The sequence below is a fragment of the Thunnus maccoyii genome, chromosome 20 (genome assembly GCF_910596095.1).
Source record: "Thunnus maccoyii chromosome 20, fThuMac1.1, whole genome shotgun sequence".
In the NCBI taxonomy this organism is placed as follows: Eukaryota; Metazoa; Chordata; class Actinopteri; order Scombriformes; family Scombridae; genus Thunnus; species Thunnus maccoyii.
In genome coordinates this window covers 10,417,042-10,444,926 of record NC_056552.1, presented here as the reverse complement: position 1 = coordinate 10,444,926, position 27,885 = coordinate 10,417,042, and the positions used below count along the sequence as shown (strand labels likewise).

At 40.4% G+C, this 27,885-nt stretch overlaps 1 protein-coding gene across 3 annotated transcripts in view; it reads left to right on the top strand.

Annotated features, from left to right (window-relative positions):
• Nucleotides 1-27,885, top strand: part of dock1 (dedicator of cytokinesis 1) — a 186,024-nt gene that overhangs the window by 130,410 nt on the left and 27,729 nt on the right. For all 3 annotated transcript variants that reach the window (XM_042396800.1, XM_042396802.1, XM_042396801.1), the window contains exons 30-40: nucleotides 7,977-8,055; nucleotides 9,074-9,174; nucleotides 14,277-14,335; nucleotides 15,011-15,159; nucleotides 16,343-16,428; nucleotides 16,810-16,966; nucleotides 17,708-17,748; nucleotides 18,142-18,232; nucleotides 20,547-20,666; nucleotides 21,922-22,011; nucleotides 22,349-22,453. In XM_042396800.1, coding sequence (XP_042252734.1) covers nucleotides 7,977-8,055; nucleotides 9,074-9,174; nucleotides 14,277-14,335; nucleotides 15,011-15,159; nucleotides 16,343-16,428; nucleotides 16,810-16,966; nucleotides 17,708-17,748; nucleotides 18,142-18,232; nucleotides 20,547-20,666; nucleotides 21,922-22,011; nucleotides 22,349-22,453 — 1,078 coding nt within the window. The remainder of the gene's footprint in view (nucleotides 1-7,976; nucleotides 8,056-9,073; nucleotides 9,175-14,276; nucleotides 14,336-15,010; nucleotides 15,160-16,342; nucleotides 16,429-16,809; nucleotides 16,967-17,707; nucleotides 17,749-18,141; nucleotides 18,233-20,546; nucleotides 20,667-21,921; nucleotides 22,012-22,348; nucleotides 22,454-27,885) is intronic.

Genomic DNA, 27,885 nt, shown 5'->3' with positions numbered 1-27,885 from the left:
GAAAGACAAGGGAATGACATTTTTTCTGTCAGGTATAAAATTAGGATCCATTACTACACTGAGGCAAACGCCTCACTGGAGACCCAGTGAATATGCTGTAGCTCATTTCTTTCTTCCCTCTCTCAACGTAACTGACATGTTTGCAGTACACTTGATGAATGCTCCTTTCACTTTGGTAATCCAATTACTTCTGTCTTTAGACTAACAGTATGTCAAACCAAATGGCCCCATTTCTTGACTGCATATCTGATGTGTATTTAATTTGGCATTCAAACCAGCAGTGATGCACACTGCAATCAACATTGACTAAAAGGGCACATGTGGCATGAGTGTCAGTTTGCTAATATGCCAAGGCTCTATATAATCATCTCTAATACACTGATTGTGTTATAACTGCTGCCGAGAGTTTGAATCCAATTAAACACTATCACTGTATGAAACATTGCTGTGCGTGCATCAAAAAGTGCCAGAGAGAGTGCAAAAATTTGCTTATAGATGTTTTGGGTACAAAAAGTTCTTCTGTACTTTTCTACAGGCATATCTTTTGTCTTTAAAAGAAATTGTGAAGAAAGACACTGCGTTAAAGGTTTAGACTGTTAGAATCTGTTTTAATTGCTTCGTGATTCATCTGATAACTTTGAATATGCCTCATTATCTTATTCACTGCTAAACATGAACCTCGCCAACACTATGACTCCAGTACGGAAAGTGGGAGTTTTCTTGGCTTACTTGTATCTGGAGTTTTGACTAAAATCAGACTGTGTTGTCTCATTAGTAATCCATTCACCTCGTCACAAACTTTTTGTCTGGATGAAAAGCACCTCTGCTGTCATTGTTACATCTCAGATCTCTGTGTTTATACAGTAGGCTGGCAGTAGCTAGCGCGCTTTAGCTCTGATGCTGGCATCACAATGGCTGGTGCCGCCAAGTCAAAGGGACTGCAGCTTTTTTTTCCCACAGTATTCACATGACTGACAGGCCTTCACTGATCTGTGGGGTCAGTCAGAAATCATATCTTTTTCGCTTTCATTGCATATAGGGTCAAATACACATTACGTGCGTGTCAACTCTCTCACACACACACAAACTCATATCGAAAGTGATCTTGTACTTGGCCTCTGTCATCAGTTTGGTCTTGTACTGAGAAATGCAGCAAAGGTCTTCTGAGGGTCTTCTGGTTCTCTCAGTAAGTTCCAAGAGATGAAATGAACTATTCCTGCAGAGCTCTCCTTTATAGTCATTGCATGTTTACAGTATGTGAATGCCTGTATATCCATATACACTCACCAAGCACTTTATTGGGAACACCTGTGCAATCTAATGCATTTCAGTCAAAACTCATGTATGTTAATGGAGTGGACAAAACATTAGGAACACTTTTTAGTATAATGTACTCCAGTACAACACCACCACCTGCTATGACCTCAATAATAAACATAACTTAGAATTATCGCCTTTCTGACAGTATCAATGAGAACTGAAAATGTAAAAGCTTCATAAAAGAAGAATTTATGGCAGAGCTTGGATTGCATTAGATTGCAAAGGTGTTCCTAATAAAGTGCCTGGTGAGTATATATCAATAATATACATTGTTTTATATTACCTAGATTAAAAACAATGCTTTACTGTATGCCATTTATAATATAAATAGAATTGAAACTAAAATAATATCTAATTTACCATCATGATTTAAAGAATGTTATTAAGGTGACCAACATTTAATGTCTGCTTACCAGTTTTTGCTTACCAATGTCTGCTTACCAATGTCTGCTTACCATGCTGCTGGGTTCTGGGGATGGCAATGTCAGTCAGTCCACCACTTTGAGTCCAACTCAGATATCTCAGCAACTATTTGATAGATTACTATTAAATTTTGTTCAGATGTTCATGGTACCCAGAGGATGAAGCCTTCTGACTTTTCCTCTAACACCACCAGCAAGTTGACATTTTTGGTTTTGGGTGACATGTCTTTACAGCTTTTGGATGGATTGCCATGAATTTGGTACATATCTCAATGGTGCAGAGAGGATTATGCCTAATGACTTTGGTGACCCCTGACTTTTTATCTAGCCACACTAGCAGGTCAAAGTTTTCACTTTCATCCTGTGAAATATCTGAAACATCTGCTGGATGGATTGGCACAAACAGACATTCATGTTCCCCTGAGGATGATTTGCAGCCACTTTGGTGATCTGTACATTTGCATGCTAACACACTAAACTAAGATCACATGATAAACATTATACCTACTAACATTGGCATCTTAGCTTTGTCATGGCGAGCATGTTGCTGTGCTAGCGTACCTTAGTGCAGCCTCACAGAGATTGACCGTAAATTACATAATGCCAGTCTTTTGATTAACTAATAGAGGATGTTCAAACTATAGAAATATTTGGTGGATAGAACAAATCTCTTTGACTAGCCAAGTGAGCTAATCTTGAATATATTATTTAGTAAAAAATTATAAAAATGTATCAGCACTGGCATTGTCAGCCAGCAGATGTGACCCGACAAACTCAATAAATATGTCACGTTAATGCTATGTTTTTTTTAGTGTTTTGGCACACCCCACCATTCACCGCTCCAGATTTTTAATTAAAAGGCGTTAATTAAAGGACATAATTGACATCAGCTTTAAGATAAAAGACCAATTTTGTATTTGGCACAAAAATTTTACTTTGGCGCTATCATCCCGGCTCATTCTTCATTGCTCAAAGTGTACTTTAAATGTTAAAGTGGAGTAAGAAAGTTCTTTTTCTCTGTTTAAATGGACGGGTCTAACAGATGAGAGCAGTATTTTGACTCACTCCAGTGATTCTTTAGCTTCCCTGAGTTGTGCTGCTTGGTGTAAATTCCTACCGTCTAGTCTATCTGAAAAGCCATGATAAACTTTAACAAGACCCAGATATACTGTATTTAAGATGCACAGGAGGAAATTTGTCACACTGGAGTGGGAATTGGGTTGAAAATATGTTGACAGATACATTGATCTAATATTAGATCAGGTGTCTGAAATAAAGGTAATCTAATTTAATAAACTGGTCTGATAATGAAGGTTTTTGACCTTGCCTTATCTCGTAGCACAGGCAGATACGCCAGCTATTCAGCAGGCTAGTATGCAAATACTGGGATCATTATCTGGGATGCTCTCTGAACTCAATTAGCAAGTATGATCTGCTGATAACTTTTCATTAGCATATGCGCTAGGTGTCTGCGGTGCAGATCATCTGCAGGAAGTCAGCTGATGAAAAATATGCAACAAGGGTGCAAAAAGCAAACCCTCTGTTGTGTGTGCCGAAATGTAAATGCACAAGCACACTCATCAATCAGCAGTAATGGGGTGATTTTTCTGACACTGACAGTTTGATGGAGCATATTTATCATAATGATGTCAGATGTATATAGTATCGGAATAACGCTAATACATAGGAGGTGCTATGCTGCTCTTGCACTGCCTAATTAAAAAGTTAACAGATCTCCAAGTTATGTTTTTGTCTTCCTAAGCAGAAAATAGGGAAGCCCGTGATTTCTGGAGATGATTAGAGCTACCTTGATTTCCCTGCTGAACTTTGGATGAAAAAACAGAAAGCAGCATGAGGGCAGGCTGTTTATAGGCGTTACAAATTTCTAGGGTGTCCCCAGAAATGCACGATGTCTTAGCTGAAGGCATAAAGCAAACACTGAGTCCGTTTGATAAGTCTTTGATTACATTTATAGCAGCAGCTTAAATTTCCCAGTTAACATTTTGCTTGTAGTTGTAATGACGTTATAAAGAACTGCTTTGTCATTGTCTCTCCATCTCCCTCTACATCTAAGCATCTTATTTTCCCTCTGCTGCATAATGACTGGCCGTCACAGATGTTGCAAGGCAGTTGAGCATCTTCCCCCTGGCATTTGGCTTTGTTAATAATGTAAGCTTGAAAGAGCAGTGGCAGTAAAGAGTGGCTAGTGAGCTATTATACATTTGTATATTATACAAACAGTCTTGAATTACACTCATTGTGTGTGATTCCTCTCTGTGCAAAGACTTCTCCCTAAAATCAATATGGTAATTAATTTTTAACTGTAGAGTAGTTACATATTTTTATGAATAATTCCTCTTGGACTAAATCAAATACAGACAGTTAGAGTAGAGTGTTTCTTAGTATATCACATTTATATAAGGAACACATTTTTAAAATGTCATACTTTTAAGTCCACAATTAAAAAATCTATTCCAAAGTTGAAGAAATTAGCTCTGAATGCCTTTAATCTTGTTTGAAATGGCCTTTTTGGAGTGTCTTAGTCAGAGCCCACTGTGAGGGAGAGTATATTCTATTTTCATCCGCCTCATTAAGTTTTTCACTTTAATTAATGGCAGGATGTGCTCACAGAGGAACTGTCCTGTCTGTTCGTTAAAGCCCATTATATTTCTGCGCTCAGGCAGATTGCCTGGCTTCAAATAGGCTTTTAGGTAGTGGAGTTTACATTACTGTGTGAGCCGCAACATGAGAGAGAGACTCTAATAAAACATGTTTATGAAAAGCATCTCCCATTAGACGGATACTATACGTAGATCAGTCATGTAGAGAGCAAAGGAGATTTCATTTGCTCGGATCATCAAACAATAGTAGTGGAACCATGAAGAGGTGCGTTTACCGGAAAGAGAGATCAAGAAGAAATGGTTGATTGCAGCTGTATTTTGCCTGTTGAGTCATATTTAGTGAGAAGCTGCGAATAGTATTGATCTTGCTCATATTCCTTACTGTGTGACCCAGCAACGAGAGCTCTGTGCTACCTTGATGTTTGTAGAAATTACAGCTTTTGGTAATTTGAAATGATCAGTCAAGTTGAGTCATGTTGAACCAGTTATATTTTTCACGTATAAATGAACAGGTTTTTCTATGCATGTTTAAGTTCTGTAGGTCAGTCATTGTGCCTATGCTTGTCCAGGTAAACACACCATATAGACAAAGCTCATTGGGTTTTTTTGCTTTGTTTTTTTACAGATTATTGACTACGATACCTGGATTTTTTTAAAATAAGCAAACTGATTTACATCTATTTCTGTCTTCCAAGTCAATATTAGTTGTATAGCTCAATATCACAAATCACAGACCTGCCTCAGGGGGTTTTACAATCTGTACAGCAATACAACATCCTCTATACTTAGATCCTCAAAAAAGGAAAAACTCCTCTCATCAAAAAAAACCTTTTTAACAGGGAAAAAATGGAAGAAAATTCAGGAAGAGAAACAGAGGAGGGATCCCTCTTACAGGATGGACAGACACACAATAGATTTTGGTTTACAGAATAGACCAGATGGCAAATTACAGAAAAACAAGATGACAAAATTACATATGAACACAACCATAAAGTTGTTGTGTTGGATGATCACCATAGCTTAGAGTAAACCAAATATTCAAATTGCAGTGTTTGGGCTGCAGTGATTTTTTACCTTGATTTTTGTAGTATTGATTTTCTAAAACATTTATAATCAACCTTTTGTTTTTTTCTTTACTTGTAAACAGAAAATAATGAGCCCTAGGTATTGAGCAGTAATATTTCTCAACCCACAGGTGCTGTGGATGGAAACACATTTTAGCATTAGTCCAGTGTTAAGCGTATCAACTATATTGGCATGTTCACAGCTGCAGAAAATTGAGTGAGGTGTACAGAGAGGGAGCCTGTGCTCGTGCAGACAGGATGGTGGTAATAGGCTGTCTGAGTGCACAGGAGATGGGTGTGTTTGGGGGGCAGGGAGGGCTCTCCAACTCTAAAGCCAGAGAGACATAGAAATGGACTTCTAATGGCTTATCCAAAGGTGTTCAATGACAGTTAACCTTTCCAACTAATGATTAAGGTGACTCTTAATATGTATCACACATCGGCCCCAGATAGCATTTAGTCAGCAATGGAGATAAATGTGGTACATGAATATTGTATAGCTTTAAAATACCCCAGATCCCACAGCATTGCCGTCTCAACAGTGCTGGTTATTCCTGTTCAAGGTCAGTTCAACGGGGCGGTGAGGGAAACCCTCAGTTCCCTCTCTACGGCAATAAAATTTAGACCTTCCAGTAAGCTCAGGTGGCATTGACCCTTATTGCCAAGCAACTGAAACATAAAGTAAGAGATTCCAAGATGATATGTGAGATGACTGATTGCCACGACGAGACCGAGCTTCGGTAAGGGTTTAACTTGGGCTATGACAAAGGCAGAAGGATCTCTTTGAGCTCCAGGTGTACCAGATGGCAGCTCACCCGCCAGTGTCAGTTACATGAGCGTTACATCTTAATGCCGTTTTATTGCCTGCTCATGAAACCCTGATGCAATCCGCTCAAGTGGCATCACAGTTGTCCTTGTTTCACCTTGCCTTTTTTTTTTTATCGCACATTCATGTTACCTCGGGCAATCATTCGTCGGAGTTCACAGGGACCAAGATTGAGAACAGAAGCCACAAAAACCTGGGGTGATTTTTTCTTAAATAAAATAAGCCAGGTTATTGAATATGCTGTGCTGGACTTTTTTTTTCTCCTACGCTCATGATAAGAGTTTTTTTCTTTCTTTGGGTAATTCTTAGAGATTAGTACACACATTGTTGTATGGCTGGTTCCGCCAGGGAATGAAGTTAAATAGCGAATGGGCCTCTGACTCTGTAAGTAGCAATCATAATTCCCCTCTAAAAGCTTCATGCCACTTAAGTTATTAACATTTAATTCTGCAACATCAGAGTGGATTAACCCATCAGACAGTGTTTTCATTAAGATGCACTCATTGCATCTTTTTTCAGGAGAGCCTCCAGCCCTTCTTTACCTCAGTCTGCCAAAGATGAAGAACAATGATTCAACCTGTATGTCACCTCTTTATATGGGCAAACTTTTATTCTTCATGGAAGTATAAACCACTAATGTCTGGCTACAGATTTAAAACAGTTCACCTCAATGAATGAGTTCATATTGGGCAATTCTGCTCTACTAAATTCAGTGACAACATTGAGGGCCAGTGCAGGGAGTAGTGCCCTTATTTAGCTTGGTGAACGTTGATATGAAATGTGTTTGACTTTTGACATCAAAAACTAGAGTTCTCATTCATAACCGTACTCTTTAACTTACCATAACAAAGTTCTTCTTGTTGCCTAACACTAGCCATACCTAAGAAAATATTTTCTGTTGGTATTTGTTCCTCTTTGTTAAGAAATTATAGTCAACATGAATGAATGTTCCCCCATCAACTGGAACCATGAAAAATGATAAAAAACTGACCTCTGAAAACAAAAACTCAATAAAAGAAAGAAGGCATGAATAAAAAAGTTTGTCCTCTGTTGTAACAATGATAAACATTGTGTACAGTTGGGTATATGATTGGAACAAAGATATGGCGGTCACTGTATATTGTAGTATTTGTTGTATCATGTAGTGTTTATTTACCTGCCCAGGTACGCCAGATTGAAAGTAAAGTACAAAGCTTCTCTTCTCTTTCTCTAAGAAATAAATGTAATTAAATAAAATAAGAATAAAAAACAGCACTTGTGTCCCAGAGGTGGTGTACTGTATACATTATATATGAAGTAGAAGCAGCAATATGTAATAGTTTGAGCCATTGTGTGGTGTTGATGTAGGTAAATGTAATCCATGAATTGCCTTTTATAGTGTAATTGCAATGCAGTAAAGTTCAGTAATCAAACATCTGCACTGTAACTGAACTGTATGTTTAAACATGGGTTGTTTAGCGTTTCCTCTGTGGGTTGTAACATGACATTTTGCTGTGAGTTCAAGTGTTTTGTACAGTGGTGCTTGCATGATGTGTGAATATGAATCCCTGGGTACTTTATTAACAAGTGAAGTAGTTGCAGTAGAGACTGCACACATGTCGCCGGAAAGTGACCTTTAAGGCCATGTAATTAGAAACTATACAAGGTTAATACCTTTGTTTTAAGGTGTAAAAAAAACTTATTTCAGAGACTAGATCTGAACACTTTCCTCTTATCTTTCCAGAGTGTTCCTACGGGCCATTAATCAGTATGCAGCAGTGCTGAACAAGAAATTTCTGGATCAGACCAACTTTGAGCTACAGGTAAGAGCTGAACTGATGTAAGCCTTTAAAACAACCTTTATACCAGTCCTCCACAAGCCAATGTTCTTTCAGTCACGGCAACATTGGATTATCATTTTAAGTACTATTAACAGCAGTTTGGAAAAGGTTTGGATGGTATTTTTGAAATCATCGCTCACTTTAGTTTCACACTGAGGCTGTTTTTAATGTTCCAGATGCAGCATTGTCGGGCCTTCTGAATAGAAAAAATGATCACTGAAGGCAGCTGACAAAAAAATTGTGGAGAGGGAACATCAATTACCCTGTAATGGCTGGCAATTTGATGTGCATTTCTGAATATTTTAACCTGCTCCCCCATAATAGAGCAACTTTTTCTGTTTGCTTGTAATGTCTGGTATATGGAAGAATGTTAATGTAGCCAACAACGAAACTGCTCCGAGCTTTTAAAGCCTTTATGGATTTATTATTTTAACTGTGTTTTGGTGTGACGGATAGCACTTGAAAGTCTCTTAATGGTGTATGAATAAAGCTGTTGTGTCTTCCTTTATTTTAAGCCATAGCTCAACAGTGTAGAGATTATTTATCTGTATGGAATCACACTGTCTTTCATAGCCATTTGTATAATTTTAGCTTAAACAACCATGTATTTTGTCTTATGAGTATTCTCATAGGAAGGTGTGTACTCTATATGCTTTGAAAACTCATCATAAATAGACTTGCACGGACACAGCTATGAAAAACGGTGGCTACAGTAGCACTCCTTTTAGTTGCTGTCATTGTCTGATTGAGAGTGTGCTCTGGAGGCCAGTGGCCTAAATCACCAACCTCTCCCTTCACTGGGAGGGCTTCCAGACACACAAGTATACCCATCTCATCTAAACCTTTTGATATAATGAAACTATAAAGCATTCCAGCCCAAGTCATGCGATGGTGGTACTGAATTATATTGTATAGCTGAGTTTGGATGGTGAGCTAAATACTCTTTTATTCTTTTCCCCACCACACTCTCTGTCAATCTCTCTGTCTTTATCGGGAATAGCTGTGGAACAACTACTTTCACCTGGCTGTAGCCTTCCTTACCCAGGAGTCATTGCAGCTGGAGAACTTCTCAAGCGACAAAAGAGCCAAGATCTTCCAGAGGTGAGTACGAGGCTCCCTCCCCAGCTTGAGCAGGCTTTAGGCTTTATATAATTCATCACAGGGATACCCAACACCCTGTGGTTCCAGTAGAATCTGCACTAGTTGTTCGCCTTTTTGAACAAAACAGAGCAGTCTCATAGTAACTAAGGGCTGGTGGACAGCACATCTCATACTCATATCCCAGGTATCAGGCGAAGCTAGGAATCCTCTTCTGGATATAAGACCTGGTCTTTGGTTTCTCCTCAAAGCATCCCTTTTTTTCTCCTTCCTATTCCCTCAACAGATACAGGGGAGAAATTTTGATATCACCTTGCACAAAGTTTAGACATTTACTGCTTCTGAAACCCCCACCTTTCAGCTATAAGTTCAGAGAGTGGTTTCATTTCCTGTTCATCCTCTGCCTGTATCTATAAAAGGCCATTCATCTACATTAGTATTTCTTATGGAGTCTGGTAATGCAGCCAAACGTGTAAATGCTTTCTGGGCAGAAGTGGTGCATATTGGAGGAGCTTTTGTCACTGGAGCATATATCACACTGGCCCACACTTGACGGCGAGACTCTTCATTGGTCAGTGCTTTATTATCGGCCGTGATACACTCACACACACACACAGCCGAACACAGTAAACAAGATGTTCCGAGCCACCCTCACCCTGCCTTTCAAGACTTGTCAGCCCTCCCCAAAAAGAAACAGCTATTTGATTCACATACACGAGAACTGCCATTCCTGGCGTAAGCACGGAAAAAGGGGCTGATCTCTGCCTCGCTATTTCAAGGCTGCTTATTTGACATTCCCAGATATGTCATTCAAACACAACCAGGTGGCTTCCAGAGCAAGCAAAGGGGATATTATACACTGTTTGTCAATTTCTCTTTCACCCACTCTTCCTACCTCTATCCGCCCACTCTCCCTCTCTGTCTGTGTGTCTGTCTCCGTCTCCCTCCACCTACCACTCACCTTCTCTCTTTTACCTCTCCCTCTCTGTATCCTGTGTCTGTGTGTGTGTGTGTGTGCTGGCGCATGAACTCTCAGTCCTGCCTGCAATACCAATTATTGCGCCTTGCTCGGGAGCAGAGAACAGACGTTTAGCTCTCTGTGTCGGCTTTTCTCTTGCGTCACACATCTCCCAGTGCTGCGCGTGAAGTTCTGGTCCATTACTCGTGTCTTTGCGATGCTAATTTCCTTCTCACATTTAGACCACCAGGACAGAGTGATAAAGGCCTGAATAGGAGAATTAGTACATCTTTGTGTGTCCCTTTTGTTGTTGTTTTTATTTTTGTAATTTGGGCCATCATTCCCTTAATAATAAAAACATTTTACCTCCCAATTAATTCCCTTTATCCGGGAACAAACTTGAAAGAAATCAAGTAACACAAGCAGTCAGGCGATCATACAAGTTTTATACAAACACCCAGGTTAGCCTAATTTATTTGGAAAGTGAACAGTAAAATTGTTACCCAAGCTGTCTGCTGTCAACATTCATTGCAGTTTACGGATTTCTTGGTTCGACTCTCCCGTGCAATATGGGATTATTTCTGACATGTTTTGTGCTTACTTTGGTTTTACTTCCACATAAAGTCATTACATAATTTGGCTGAACTCTTCGCTTATTTACAACCGGTCTGAACGCTTTCTTTCTTTCTCCTATCACACTTCATCGTGTCACCACGTTTCCCCCGTTTTCAGCAATTAGTTTGATGAGTACAATGAAATCATAACCAATAGAAATGATAACAATTACAAAAATAACATCAGAGTTGTGATGAATAGGAGTCTGGCCAGAGACCGTGCAAACGCAGCTACACATTACAGAGCTGGATAAATGAGCATGCAGCAATCTCATTGTTATGATATGTGCATATGAGTGATGAGGAGAGGGAGTGTCATATTGTCAGGTTTTGTGAATATCTCACACTCCCTTGGCTTCAGGCTTTGATCATCTCATCTGTTCTTACAGGCTTCTTTTTGTCAATCACTTGTATTTTTCTCTCTTTGCCGTATCCTCCTCTCTCTATTTTTTTTTCTCCATCTCCTCTGTTTCCATCACTCCATGCCTCCACATCCATTTCCTCCGTCCTCCTCTCAGTCTCGCCCTTTACCCCCTGACCCAGTTGCAATACACAGCACAAGCTGCCAAGAGCCCCAGATCCACTCACTGCTCACCGCTGTCCCTCTGTAGACATATTATTCTTAGTTAACCTCTCCAAGAGCTTTTTTGCCCCGTGGTTGACAGGTATATGTTGTAGGCCCTGACAGCCGACAGTCATAGCTGCCTGTCTCGCTGCCTACAGGAGTGTGACAGAACAGCACCCTGTATCTGTCTTGGCTCAGATGAGGACATGACGCCTCTAGAGTAGTCATCTGCACGCCTGTACGTGGAGACACACAGCCACATGCTTCCACTGGCACACATGCACATATGTATAGAATAAATTACTAGACAAGCACAAAGGTTGCACAATAAAGTGTGGATGAGAGGCAAAAAGAGAAGATATAATACATAATGCATTACCGTTTTTACAGCTTTACAGTAATTTGTAGAGGCTGGCATCTATTTATATTTTATCATGTTGTCAATAATCTGCCTTAAGATCAATCCTTGGGCTCTGCATCCCCCCTTCCTTTTGACAGTTAAATATGGTAAAGTGTTTTGACCTGGCCAGGCTGTAAAGTGGTGATGCAGCCTCTTCATTAAGGATTCTTGAAATGCTCTTCTCCTCTGTCAAAATACATTAGCATGTCTTTGTAAAATATTGGCAAAACAATCAATTAGGTTTTAGAATTCCATCAGAGCTACAGGGTGCACTGAAATGTCACCGTGTGAAAGAACGGATATTAATTAGAGGTCAGGAGAGGTGTCATGCTTGCACCTCACACGGTGCATCTTTTTTTCATCTCTACAATGCAATGCCAAGGTGTCATGGCGTCAGTGTGCTAGGAAGAAGAGACAGAGGTGTCACTGTGCCTCCATCAGTCACTCAGTTTGATAGTCTGGTCTGATTAGGCGTTTGTGAATACTTGCAGTTGCCTGCGGTGCCACCAGCTATAGAGGGCATGAGACTGGAGGGAGGTAAAAGTAATTGATGACTCTGACACCACATCTGATTTTAGATGCCCCTCAAAGTGATATTTGATTTATAGTCAGGCTAGCAGCATTGCTCCAGGGATGGCAGTGTCGATGGTCGTTCAGTCCTGACTGAAATATCTCAACACCTCGATGGATTGCCAACAAATTTTTACTGACATTCGTGGTTCCAAGACAATGAATCCTCAAGACTTTGGTTATCACCTGGCTTTTTTCTCTAGGGCCACCATGAGGTTAGCATGTTGTTTTAAGTTAAATTTCTCAACAACTGTTTGATGGATTGCCATGAAATTTGGTACACACATTCATTCCCCCCCTCAGGATACATTTTAATCATTTTGGTGATCCCCTGACTGTTTCCTCCAGTGACATTATTAGGTCAAAATTTCAAATTGTCCAACACTTTGGTTTATGACATCACTTGAGAAATTTATCAGATTTTATGCAGTTCTATTTGGAGCCACAAAAATCTACTGTATATGCAAGTTTTTTGACATATGGAGTTGTAGGCTACTGCTCATTACCTATAAACAGACTTTGTTGTGTACAATCAATGGAGTTCCCCTGAAAAACAGACATAGTTTTGCATATGACATAATTTTAATTCATTCAAAGTTTGCAAGGTAGTTTCAACCAGCACAATGGTGCAGCTTAAATTATGCTATACCAGGCCGGTGGAAATAGGGTAAAAACAGTCAGAAATGACTCTCTCAGGGCTGTTATCTTCATTGTGCCTTCTATATTCTTCATCTTAAAACAATTTCAGGCTTGAACTTACTCTCTTCTCTCACCAAATGTTCAATCTGTTTTGAAAGAACTAAAGCCATTATTTTTGTTTCATTTGATCGGTTTCACAGAGCTGGCCTCACTTTCTGCCCCTCTGCTCACCATGTCCTCGCCTGTTAGTCTCTCCATCATTCACTGTCTTCACTTTCCCTCTCTGTCCTTTGTCCTGTCTTTGACGTGGGTATGTGTGCCGAGCAGGAAGACCGGCTCCGAGCTGCTGTGGAGATTGGTTCATGACCTAGACATGGCATAGCTGATCAGTTTATAAGCCCTCATTCATAAAAAGCTAGACAACGAGTTGGGAAGGGAGCAGTCCTTTCAGGTTTTCTTTGTTTTGTATAAGGGCTCTTGACACACCAAGTCGACCTCAAAGGTCTAGTACCAACAAAGACTATGTGATCAAACGCTTTGTCTCATGTCTTCTGTCTTCTGTGCGTTCAGAACACAGACCGTAGCTGACGGCCAGCTGACTGCCAGCATTCACATATGCTCTTCACAGTGTGTATGATAAGTGTGTATTTGTATTCCAAAGAACATCATGGAAAGACAAAATAAACTAACTTACTATGGTCAGGGCATCGTGAATCTGTCTCATTATATGCTTGTGTAAAGGGTGTCAATCAGGCAAAAATGAGAAAGACTCAAGGAACTACTTTCCATCATTTATTTAGCTTTTTACAGGAAGACAACAGGAAGCACACAGATTGTATATTGTCTTAAGGGTGGTCAGAGCACATACGGGCCTCCATTAAAGCAAAAGTCAAGGGTTATAAAATACATTTGTAACTCCGACACCTGGAATAGTTATTGAAAACATGTCTGATAAAAAGTAGCAACTGTTGTTTTGGATTGCATCAAATGAAGAAGCACCTTAACCCCATCAAATGTATGCTGGTGCATCCCATTTCTTTAAGCTGCATCCACTGTTTTCTCTCTTTCCCTACAACTGGAATCTTCATATTACAAGCAACAGGGATAATACTGACACCGGCAGCCACGGCACGATCATATCATAATAACAACCTTGTCCGGTCAACATTAGGGGTCCCGGTCTTCATGGATGTTATATTGCATTAGGCAACTGAAATACACTTGTTTGTGTTTTCATGGTATTCACTGAGTTCACCCATCAGCCCTTCTTTAAATCCACTGAGCCCCAAGTCATGTTAATCTTCTATGCCATGATTTGACTTAAGCTTCTGTAACATTTTTATCCTGTTTATGTTTCAGGTACCAGGACATGAGAAGGCAAATTGGCTTTGAAATCAGGGATATGTGGTACAATCTAGGTAATTTTATCAACTCATTTTGTCAATGTCAAGGATCAGTCATACCAAACAAACAATATACATTATAATAACAGCAACTGACACATGTTTAAAGTGTTATTGAGTAAAGTGTGTTTATGATTATCTCCCAACTAAGTGCTCTCACGGTTATCACAAGTCAACCCAACCATGAACAGCAGCTAAATATAGAAAATGTTAATTGGCTTTATGATCTGTGATGAGAGAATCAACAGTCAAGTCTCAATGGAATATGATTGTAGCACAGGGATCGGGGTGTTAGATTTGGCCACCTGTGCTTCCCTTTAAGTCCTCTCATTGTAATCTACACCATCTGATCCTTTAATTGGACTTTTCCACCAGATTAGATTGATTAATTTACAGGGTTTTTAATGAGTGACTTATTATTTTTTGACTTAAGGTGTTTGGTATGAAGTTATTTACTGCATGATTGTCATGGGCAATTCTGATCAGAGGAGACTCGCTAAACGTGGAGAGCCAGACTTTCTTCATATTTTTCTACTTTGTTTGCAACAGCTACATTTATGTCTTCAGCACAGTAAGGATGTATGCCCCGTTAGCATCAACATTTTGTATGTTTGTCTAAATAAAAGTCTACAAATTAGCGTAGCATACTGTGCATTTATGTGTACATTTTGATTTTTTTTTCTTCACAAGGGCCCCACAAGATAAAATTCATTCCCGAGATGGTGGGTCCTATCCTGGAGATGACACTAGTTCCCGAGATTGAGCTGCGAAAGGCCACCATCCCCATCTTCTTCGACATGATGCAGTGCGAGTTCCACTTCACATGCAGTTTCCAGCGGGTGCGTCCTCTGAAACATGAAATAATAGTAACAGAACAATACATACAGAAAATAGAACAATAGCAGATGAGCGGTAACAAAAGGACTATATGGAAAGCAGTGGGTGGGTGCTGGTGTGGTAAACTGGGCATGTGAGGAGGAGTAAATGTTACTGAGGGACAGTCCATATGAGAAAAAAAGTTTTACAGCCACAAGCTTACTTGTAATTCAGCAAATCTCATTTTGTTGTGCTGCGATCATCAACAGCCTCGGTAAGTGGAACTTAATGTTATGCCTCGTTACAATGTAAAATGAAGCCTTTCTGCATGAGGAAACCTATTTGGCTACAGCTGTTCTGCCATAAGATGTCGCAGGGAGTTTTTAACTTTGCAATGTTTATGCGGGCTCCCAAAGTACACAATGCTTATCGTACTATTTTAAAGCAGCACTGTGGCTTCCAAATGTGTCCACCAGTCCTTGCAGTCTTGCGAAGACAGTGACAGTTTAACCAACATCCCTCTCGCAGTTCACCTCTGCAAAGAGTGCAGTCTGTTTGGAGTTGGAATGAAGGGAGCCCTGCTAATTAAATCAATGTGTCATTCAGTACCTGGCTCATTGGAGGGAATGACCCCCTTTGTTATTCTTTTCCTGTAGTTAAATGTGATCAGTCTCACATTGGCCTGACCCCTTTTTATACTGTAAGACAGTAATATTCCCTTTTGTGGGAATATTACGTGCGTGTTGTAAATTCTTTGTTTAACAAGAGAGTAGCATAGTAGTATTTGTGCTTGCCTAATACACGAGCACATCGAGAAGTCGGTGGAAATTGGTTTCCTTCAGCACAATAAAGACTGTTTTTAATACAGCTGCTACATCCAGTACAAACATCAGAGATATGAGGTCCATACATCACTGTCAGAAGATACAGCAACAAGCGAGCAGAAGTAAGGCGGATGTGTCTCATGATGCAGCCTTTTTCTGTGTTCTAACCAAGTTTGTACACATAAAGAAAGGCTGTACCAACAGCGAGTAGTAATAAAAAGCAGCTCACAGCCAGCTGGGCTGCAGAAGAGAGACGATTAAAGTCAAAGCACAGATCCCCTCAGCCAAGCCTTGATGCCCAGAGAGTGAGACAGGGAGATGGCGTTAATGAATTGAAAAATTAGCTACACTGATTATTTACGCCTGCTCTGTCTAATTGCAGTTTGAGAACGAGATCATCACCAAGCTGGATCACGAGGTGGAGGGGGGCCGCGGAGACGAGCAGTACAAAGTTCTCTTTCAGAAAATGTAAGTGCTGATTAATGGGCAGGATTACGCCTGAGCCTCTCACAAGTTAGATAATGCTAATTGCAACATAGCACTCCTCAAAATAATCACAGTGTTCTGATGATCACACGACTTCTCATCACAGCTTGCAACTGTGATATTTGCTTTCAGCACAGTTGGATGCTAACCCTGCTTTAGTGGGCAAAAAAAAAAAAAAATGGTTTCTCAAATCCTAAGTGGCAAAAGTTTGACATTTTAAACTGTTGATGAACCTCTCTATACATGCTTCACGTTTTGTTTTCCTCTCTTTTCCCCCCCGCTTCACATCCACAAACACGTGCACACACACACGAACCATCACCGCACCCCACCACTTCAAACAAACACAAAAAAAACACGCAGTTTACTGGAGCACTGCAGGAAGCACAAGTACTTGGCCAAAACTGGCGAGAACTTTGTCACCCTGGTGGTGCGTCTGCTGGAGAGGTTGCTGGACTACAGGACCATCATGCACGACGAGAACAAGGAAAACCGCATGAGCTGCACTGTCAATGTGCTCGTAAGATTGCTTCTTTTCTGAGTTCCTGAATACACACAAACAGATCCACTGTATGAATGACAATATATAAAACTGCTTTAACAGTAGTTCTCAACAATGTCTATAATAGAAACACTGGCGTTGTTTATTGGTTGTCATTAAAGTGACAATAATGACACGTGACTACCCATAGACAATAAAACAATAACAGTCACCTTCACATGTCACAATGGATTAAGATGTTATCACAGAGCAGCTCACCTGAAACACCTCTTCTCTGTGAAGTGACATTTCATCTGGGGGCACCCAAATGTCAATTTTGACTCATATGACTAACCGCCATTGAAAAGATTAGCGACCTATATGACCTATATTCAGCATTTATCTGAGTCATGCTCACCCTGTGCCAGGTTGTGTAAGTTTTCTGTTTTAGCTGGGATAACAGTGTCACAACCTGCCATTGTGATTCAAATGTCTGCCAACTTACTTGTCTTTTGTAGCTGCGTAGTTAATGTTTGCATGCCGCAAGCCAGAACTTCATTTATCCAGATTTTAGAAAATTAATTTGTCACGATGCCAAAATATTGTTCTCTTTTAGAGATATTAAAAAAAAAGAATCCACAGTCCATTTACTTCTGAAGGTTATGCAATGTAAACATACACTGAAGCTTTGTAAGCAGTATACTGTAATGGCATTGTTGTCAGTGAAAATCTATGAACCCTTTCAAACCCACTTTAATGGCCTGTCTCTTTCTGCTGTAGAACTTTTACAAGGAGATAGACAGAGAAGAGATGTACATCAGGTAAGATCCATTCATATCCAGCCTTGTGCTTGTCAAGTATGTTCATATTTCTGAACATTCAGTCCTCTCGAGGCATTTATTCACACTGCTAAGGTACATTACATTGAGTACATATGGAGATTTGGTGCTGTGACATTAAGATGAGCTAAATTTGCCTGCCACAGACTAAATGCTGTACATTTGGGGTCCTTTCTTCCTAGCTGTATGTCCCTGGAGATCCATAATGAAATATTAGATTTTGTTAAAATATGTTGGATCTCATCAGAGTTTTTCATCTGTCTGTCAAGCATCATTTGAGGTTAAAAAAGGCTATCAGTCTAGCAAAGTTAACTCTTTGTTTGTTGTTAAAGTGTCAATTACCCACCCAGATAAATCATTCCTATTTTCCTCCAGGTACCTGTACAAGCTGTGTGACCTCCACAAAGAGTGCGACAACTATACTGAGGCTGCCTACACTCTGCTGCTACACGCCAAACTTCTCAAGGTACACAGACACAACAAACAAGAGAACACAAACAAACAACAAATAAAAGGTACTCATGCAGTCTCTGAAATGACACACATTCCTCTTCAAACAGCGTATTATACTGTAGATGGAAAAAAACAAAAACTACTGTTAAGCTATGGGGATGGCATCTAACCTCAGACATTAAACAGTGTGTATCTGTGAATGTGAATGTTTACAGGGCTTAGAGAGATAGGTCTGTGTTTATGTATTCCCACTGTGGCATGAGATGGCTGCTGAGAGGGCAGTCTTGCTGAGCAGCAACTAGTTCACCTTGCATAGCCAATGCAAATCATGCTCAGTATCTGATCTTTCCTGCAAAGACATAGTTTAAAGCAGAGTAAAAAAGCATTTGCAGCTACCTGAGGTGCTTCAAGATTAAGGTATACCTTCACTGTCCTCCTTGTCAGCTGGAAAAGGAAGAATCCCCTTCTGTAAATCACATGGTTCAGTGAATGGCACCTCTGATTTAAGGTGAAAAAGGGGCAGGTTTGTACTGCACTTTTAGCGCAATGATATCTTGAATTAGATACATAAATATGTATAAGCAATCATGAAGCATTTCTTTTAAGATTACATCTTTTTTTTAAATAAATGCCTACTCTAGGCCTGGAAAGTTTCTGTCTTTATCAAAAATATACCACATCCACATATAGAACTCCTCACATAAAGCGCTGCAGTGTCTATTCCCAGTTGGGGTTTGCTATACCCTGAATTTGGAGTTGTTCCTTTCTGCCTTTTATCCAAAATGGTTACACCCAACAACTCATCTGTATTTGCATAAATAGCTGGCTGCTTCAGCCTTTGTACAGGTCCCGACAGGGGAGAGCAGGCTGTGACTGAATCAAATTTTCCTCGCTGAGCAGCCACAGTAGCATTTGCAGGAGTTGTTTTGATTATTATTATTTTAATTCCGCTCATCTCCCAGCAGCTGTGGTATTCCTGATCATTGCCTGCTCTCAAAGAGGGATTCGGTGTTATAATGTGAAATTTAGTTAATTTTGTTTCACCAGAGTCTGGATAAATCTTTTCTTCTCCAATAAGCTGTCCAATGTAATCTTTGAAGACACTGTTCTTTTGTATTCACACACAGGCACATGTAAAAGAGCCTGGGGGTGAGTGATGTATATATAATTCTGCATCTGCCAGCAGTGATAGAGTAAAAGTGGCTGCTGTAATAACAATTAGTCCTCCAGTAGAGTACCTGCAGCAGTATAAAATGGTTGATGAATTAACAGCACTTTGTTTACTGTCAGATATGCATCAGCAATGTAGTTCTGTCGATTCAGGGTCACTGGCCATCCATGAATAAACAGAGACCCTTTTTACCATGTAAATGCTGCAGTCCAGCTGTAAAGGAATCAATAACCAGTGCCAAAGCCTCCCAGCATCCCTCTTCATGCCACAGCAACAATGTGCAGAGCAATTACTTTTTTTTTACCCATCTCCAGTGCGGAGTATGCAAATTTCTTGGCTTTGCTATTCAAATGTGGCCCTCACACTATACTTGGTCAGATTTTTTTTCAGAGATCTTAACTCTTCAGGTTACTCACAACACTAGAGAATGGCAATTAAAATCGGCTAGTTATGAATCAGTCCTGGCAGGCCGTACAGGATTATACTCGACACAGAGGCCAATCAGATTGTCCATCTCCCCATTAGACAAGCTGCTCTAGCCTGTCAGAAACCTCATTATTCTCCATGCTGAGTGAAGAAAAGGCATCATGGAGTACAAGGTTAGCACAAAAGGATACCACCGCAGTCTTATTGTTTCTTTTTTTTTTTAATCATCCTTCCTCGCCTGTCCTGGTTTACAAAATCAAGCAAAATTTGTAAATGAATAAGATTATGCTGCTGCATGACTCAACTGTATCTGATGATTATTGTTAACACAAACATAAATGATGCCCCTCCCTGCTTCCCCAGCTTCACTTCACTTTACTTCACTGGGTTGGCTTCCAGTGGGCTAGCCTACCAGAGCACTTTTTTGGGGTTGTGGGGATTCTCGCGCTTAATGCTGTACAAGCAGATATTAGCCACAGAAAGCTATGTGTACTGCATTGATGCATTTTCTGAGCCATTCAATATGTATCGATGCCTGTTTCATTGCCCGTGTCTCAAGTTTCCATCTCGCCCTGCCAGAGCGCAGGGCAGGTTTAAATAGAATTACACATCAATCTTACCCATTTGCATTGGCTATAACTCAGTGATTGATTTCTTGCCACCTGTTCCCCTTTTGCTCCGTTCTGTATCGCACAGTGTTGACCTCAATGCTTACTTGTTCTCTCCGCAGTGGTCAGACGAGCAATGTGCAGCCCACCTGACCCAGAGAGACGGCTACCAGGCCACCACTCAAGGGCAGCTTAAGGACCAGCTCTACCAGCAGATTATCAATTACTTCGACAAGGGCAAGGTTAGAGACACACACACACACACGTTCCGCCGCACACAGAAGAGTGGTCTTAATCTTGATAAATCCTGGACTGTGAGGATGCTATTTTTAGATGTTGTCATCTCTGTTAAATACCTCCTCTGGCATCAGGAGGCAGGTTTCGAAGAAGAGCCGCTGAACAGAAGTTCTATGTTCCTTTTTTACAGAACGGGGATTGTAAATAATCCCTTTCTTTTTGCTGATGCTCTTATATCAGACCACACAAACATTAATGTGGTTTTTTTTGTGTTGTCCTCTACCTTCCATAAAACCTTCTCTCCTGCTCTTCCCCCCTGCTGTCCCTCTTTCTCCCTCATACCACTTCAGTGATATATTTGAACGCCATTTCTGTACGATGCCAGCCTATTGTGACGTGATCAGCAGACACATTCATATGTGCCTCAGATTAAGAAAATGTTCTAGTTGCGTAGGATCAGGTTGCTTTGCTATTCTTCTACACAGATAAGACATTTCAGTCAGTAAGCTAAGCCTGGAATCGGTCTGTAGGACTGCAGCCAGAGCTTCTCAGAGATGATGTCCCAAGGCTTTGCATGTATCATCAGTGCCGGGGTGCAGCCGCCACTCTTGGTTCTCCAGCCAACTGTCACTCAGCAGGATATGGCCAGGGAGAAATTGAGAGAGCCTCGGATTAACATGCACACACAAACGGAGTGATCAAGAAGTGTTACAGCGGCTGTATGAATGCATTAAGACTCCAGATAAGGGGATACTATCAAGCGAGGACAGAGTGGCGAAGAGAGTCATCCAGAAAGCAGTCCCAGATGGTGTTGCCACCACCACTCTCACTGATGGCAGGCTGATCTGAGTAGCAGTCTGGACTCAGTCCACCTCCAGTGTGGCCCAGATCAGTTCAGTCCCATCTAGTCTGTCAAGAAGTCACTTAGAAGTGTTTCAACTTGTTTGAGTGGCTCCCATCTATCTGTGACACTACTGCACTGGATGAGTCTCAAGGGGAAATGCATCACTATAATAAATGTGCTTCTCTCAAGGGGTTGGCATTTGAGTTTTAGTGTTTTAGATCAAAGAAAAAAACAAATAATATTGACAAAATAAGAAGAAATTGCCTTTATTTATATGCAAAAAGGCTTAAATTGAACACCATTGCCTGGTAGAGATAATTTGTGTTATTCAGATGACTGAAAAGGAGTGCTTTATCTCAGCTTGAATTTTGATTATTAATTCATTTACTAACTGTCTCTGTTTATGTGCCCAATAGATGTGGGAGGAGGCAATCATTTTGGGAAAGGAACTGGCAGAACAGTACGAGAATGAAATGTTTGACTTTGAACAGCTTAGCGCATCCTTGGTAAGTAATATTGTTTTTTTTGTTGAACCACATTAAAGTTATAAATTGAATCATTTCAGTATACGGAGGATTTCTTCTCTAAAATGATAAATATTGAGAACGTGACCTGCACTTTTAAGAGTGAGGAAGTAGACCGTGGTTGGTTATTTTTGTTTGTTTAACCAGAAAAGTCTCAATGAGATTAAATCCCTTTTTTTTTGCAATAGCATGAAACCAACAACACAGAACCCGTCACATTTCTAAAATTAAAAATAAAATTGCCAATAATACTCATGTAAAAGGAAAAAGTGTAAATGTTTTCTATGCCACTGAAGCTTACCGTTTTATCCCCCAACAGCGGAAGCAAGCCCAGTTCTATGAGAACATAGTGAAGGTCATCCGGCCCAAACCAGACTACTTTGCCGTAGGTTATTACGGCATGGGGTTCCCCTCCTTCCTACGTGTGAGTACATCCCTGCCATGCAACTCTCTACACTCTGCACATGTTTAATAGCACAGCGGGGGTGAACCACTTATCAAAACAGATGATCAATAGGTTACCAGTGCTTTCTTAGTACTTAGCTCCGTCAATACTGCTCCCATGGGTATTGAATGTTGTGATGGGACTCACTTGTTCAACATCCCACCAAAACAAACTCATAAGCAGCTGTTCCATGTGTGGTCTGTAGAGTAAATGCAGAATAACGTGCTGGACAGATGCCCCTCATTGTGGGAAAAGTAGAATGTGTCTCCTGAAAAAAGGCAGACAGCCGTGAAAGATGTGAATGCAGTGAATCTTTTTCTCTCTCATTCACTGTCTAGCTCTCTCTTCCTGCCCCCTCAGCCTTTTTTCTTCTTATCTGTGGTTTGCCTGTTTTAAGCATTTACTGTATAAATTACTCTGTGTGCTGGTCAGCTGCTCAGACCCAATTTTTGGCTGGACTGCAACAGTGGAGCCAGCCCTGCACACAATAATGTCTGTCCGTCACTGATTGACTGACTGAGTGATGAAGTTAGACCATTGGTTAGCCGGCCACGTTTTGGAGTTTCCCCTTCGGCTGTTGCTCTTTCAAAATGAATTGGCGCAAACAGTTTTCTAGGAAGTCCTCAGGGGGCGTGTACACGGTTCCACTGACTGCAGCTCATTCCAAATTTATCGCACGCTAAGAGCGCCCTGCAGCTGTGTCAGCAGATGCCCTACCTTGGTCTGCACCTGGACTCCCACAACATGATTGCACGACTGTCGGAGGAGCGTGTGGAGGCGTTGTAGCGGCTGACCTGAACTGCCTTCACCAGGCTGACAGACAGCAGAAATTTACTCAACCAAAATAGTTTGCACGTCAGCTCCACAGGAAGAATTCGACAGTGTTTGTATTTATTGATTCATTGATACAATTAATAAGTTCAAAACATATATACAACAGGTTATTTATGTGATTTAAACAGCTGCCTGCTCAGATTACGCTTCAATACACGAGACAGAAACGGATTCCGAGTGTTAAAAAACGTTGGGATTCTTGGATTCAGTGTGGATTGATACTTCTAATAAAATGGAAGAGCATCTGTTCCATGACAAAAAACTCTCTATGTGAATTGGTCACGGCCTCTCTCTCCCACAATCCAACGGGTGCTGGAGACAGAAGACTGTCATGTCCTCACACCGACAGCTGCTCTGATGACTTCCCCTTGTTCTGTGCACGAGCACGAACACGAACACAAACACCCCCTGTTGCTGATTGGCTGGAAAAGTGTTGTGTGGCTCGATCCAAGCCACTTTGTTTCCCATTTACAGAGCCAGGGTTGTGTATGAACACCAGATTTTTTTCAGCGCACACACAGAACGGACAGCTAGTGGACCGTGAGGAGACTTTTGCTGAATTTGACAAAAAGTTTATTGAACAATTTTTCTCCAGAATCGCTGACTCTACCTTTTTAAAGCGCCCCAAAAAAACACTCAGTCTGACAAAACACTCAATACAGAGTGAGTCTTAAAAAAAACAAGAGACATCCGCAGATAGAAACAGATGAAAGAGCAGGGGGATTTAACAGATAATTAGAACAGTTATAATTAGAATTAAAATAAGTTCTCTTTCAAATCAAACATCCCAAGATATGAGTGGAAAGTATTGTTCTTGCAACTGCATTTATAACCTTTTTTTTTACTCAGACGTAGCTTAACCATGTCATGTGAAATGCTACTTCAGTACACTTTAACAACAAATATTACTGGGAGCACTACAGAAAATTACAGATAAACATTTAACATCCAGGAATTCACCTTATAGACACTCCCACTGACTATCCCTTTAACAAATTGGCCATAGTTTTGCACATTGACCATACACGGTCCAGCCATATACTAGATTTTGACCTAGTCTTGTGTTTTTTTTAAATCTATGGAGACAAATGACCACAAGAACCAACCAAATATTGTTTGTCTAGTCTGATCACGCTTCAAATGGTGCTTTTAATTCCATTTCCCTGAACTTCAGCTGAACACCCCTTTTCTCCACACTGTGAGCGTGGTCAGCATCACAAGGTGTCCCACCGCCGCCTGCCTGCACAACAAAATCCTGCACCCAATACAAAGTGAAAGGCCATGGCCACAATTGCATTCGGTGACTGCTGAGTCATGGGTTATAATTCCAAAATGTCCTATGTGTGTTTAAATACAGTAGTTGGAGCTTAACTCTAAAATGTTTTTGCTAATGGTGGCACTGAACACAAAAGACATTGATTTCTAAAATAACCACCACATGTTGACTACTGATTATTATGAAAATAGACACTTGATTAAACTGAAAAATCACCCCAAGTGTAATTATACCCCCTACCGAGAATACTTGGCCGCTAAAACTGAAGTGATCTATATTTCCTCTCCGAACGTCCTGTCTGGCCTTGTGCCAATCTGATCACAGCTTATCACAAATTAAGTACGTGTTGAACAGCCGTTTGATTTCTTCTCACCGTCCTTATTCCATGTATGAGGTGCTATTGTGTGCATATCAGACCTCTTTGGCTTTCTGTCTGTGAGGGGTGTCTGGTTCCGCCCACAGTTTATATTTGAAAAGAAATTTAATTGATGCAGTAAGTTCTCTGTGATGCTGTCTCGGTGAGTTTAATATTAGATTAGAACTTCTTTACACATCTTAGTCATGAGTGGGGGGGGGGGGGGGGGAGCAGTGCTGCCTGCTTATAATATATTCCTTGTTACAGCTGTTTTTAGGCTGTTATCACACATGCTACTGAAGGTGTTGCTTTCCTCTCTGAGAGGAATTCCAGCCATTTTTTTTGTCACACAAGCAACACTCCAGATGCCTCCAAAAGTCCTCAAAGAATAAGATAATGTGAAAGTCCAGTTTCAAGACCAGCGATCCCCCTGACCGTACCCTTTTCATTCTATTATGAATAACAGCCATTTCACCAGGGTCTTTTGCCACTTTCCGATCTCCATGTGCTCCTCCTAACCCCTTTCATCTGGCAGGGCAGAAACTCCATTACAGACAGGGCAAGCTGCACTGGCCTAATCTAACTGGCTATTTAAACAGCCTTTGAGGAGAGCTTTGAGTTCTCTTTTTTCCCTCCTTTTTATTCTTTCAGCAGCAGCTTGACCTTAACCAGTGTAGGTGCATACCAGGTTGTCTTTGACAACACAAATCTGCTCTTAATTTACCTGTTTATTTGTTGGTTATGCTACAGTAGGTACAAGGTAGTTTACAAGCTGGTCTTGTAGGTTTATTTGTATATCACTTCTCAAAACCAATGTTAAAAAGTGCTTATTTGTGATGCTTTTTTCACCTCCTTGTATGCCCTCTAGATATATTTTATAATTGAAAGATTTCTGTGTGAGTACATAGGGAAGTATTCATGTTTGAGTTACTAATTAAGATAAATATAGTTAGGAGGGTTTTTGTTTCACACTCCATATTGCTTTGTGTGTTCCAGCATCACAGTGTCCTCAGGGAATAGTCAATTATGTGAGAAAATCAATACTCTGATAAAGACGTTTTGTATCCACCCCCTTAAGAATTGATTTTATGCAAGAGTGCTTAATTCAGCTGCTTATGATTTATTAGTTGTTAATGTGGTTAGACACTAGGGTACTTGCTAATTGTAAAATGCTCTACAACATGTCATTTCCTGAGATCTGCAGACGCAAGGAAGTCTCAGCCTCAGTTATCTTAATTTTTGTGTAGTTCTGTGTGTAATTCCAGTAGCTGTTGGTTGTTTCCATCGGTGGATACTTTCAGAGACTGTTTAAAATTTTCTGTCACTTGCAAAACAATCATTGTAAAGATAGGCACAGAAAATTTATCTTAAGTCATCATTTCCACCTTGAAAGTCACAACACCTTGTCAAGAAGGTTTAAAGCATGACTGAAAGCTTCTATTGTATTTGTTTAAAAAATAAAAAAAACTCTAAGTTGCTTTCAGACACTTTAAGGGTATTCTCAGTTTTTCAAAGACAGATTTCCACTACAATTGTTTCTCTCACTTTATATCCTGTCAGCATATTTCTCCTCCTCTCCCTTGTCTTCCTATCAGTTCTAAACTTTACTTAATCCCTGTATTGAGTTTCCAGAGCACTCAGTTTAAAGAGCAGTTGAGGGTCTGTGAAAGTTGGTTTGAAATATGTATCCTAACACCACATTCAGAAACAACCGGGTATGAGCTGTCATGTTCTATCATTCAAAGTGTTTCTCAGACAGACCAATGAACACACTCCGGGAGATGAATGAACGTTTCTAGCTCATACATTTTTTGGAGAACACTGTGTGCTATTTTTGTTTTGGAATAATACAAGATGACCTTTTTATCAGTCACTGTGTCAGTTAGCTTATTCTTCAGTACATTGAAAGGATGTATTCATACACTTTAGAAACTTTTTCTGGGAAACTGTCACTGCCAAGAGGGTGAGGTATGGATATCCCAATGGTTTTTACTGTAGCCGTCTATACGTTACAAATCTTCCAGTATTTTTACAAGCATGTCTGAGGAGTTTAAATCCTGACTGTCTGTGTTTCATTTGAACTTGATAACATTACAGCTATATGAACTGTTGCTGCTTTGTCTCATGGCTGTGTGAAATTGCCTTTTTTACCCACCAGCCAAGAAAGAAAAGACCATCTTAACATGAATTATTATCTCAATGACAGTGATTTTCATTGCCAGAACTAGCCAGTCTAGTTTTGAGGGTAATGAAAATGAGAATCGTGACATTGAGATGACTGTACACACCACCAGAATGCTCAACAACATAATGTGAATCTGTTGTCGTCTTATGAATAAGCATACAATGTGCAGCGATGGAAAAAGATTAGGTGTCCCCAATCAGATTTAAATGATTTAGAGAGAAAAAAATAGAAGGCAAATATCACAGCTGTTCGCCAGCTGGAAATTGTAGCATTGTATTGTCAGGCCGGTTTAGCGGATTCTCCTGCGGCTTGAAGGGATGACTCTGGAAATCAGCATGCTTTTGTCAACCTATCTGTCAAAGCAAATTTGAAAATGGCCCCAGGCATATTTCATGGCTGCAATTCCTTTAATTAATTGGGGAATTGAGATGTGTGCTGTGCATGAGCATAGTGTTTGCTGCGTATGCAGTATTGTGCAGCAAAGGTCTATGAAACAAAGAAGAAAACTATGGCTATTCTCCCTGGATAAGATCCTGTCCAATAGTCTAACGCTCATGTTAAGCTAATGAATGAAGCCAGGAATTCACAGTGAGCCGTCTGAGATGTAAATGAATGGTTTCCAGAAGAGATCAAGCTGCTCAGACTTGATGATAGTGTGAAGAGAGCCCATCCTCACCTGCCATGATCCTACAGTGCTGATTTGAAATCGGCAGGAAAAGATGTCTGGACCATTACTGGTCTGAAGGCAACTCTGTCAGTAG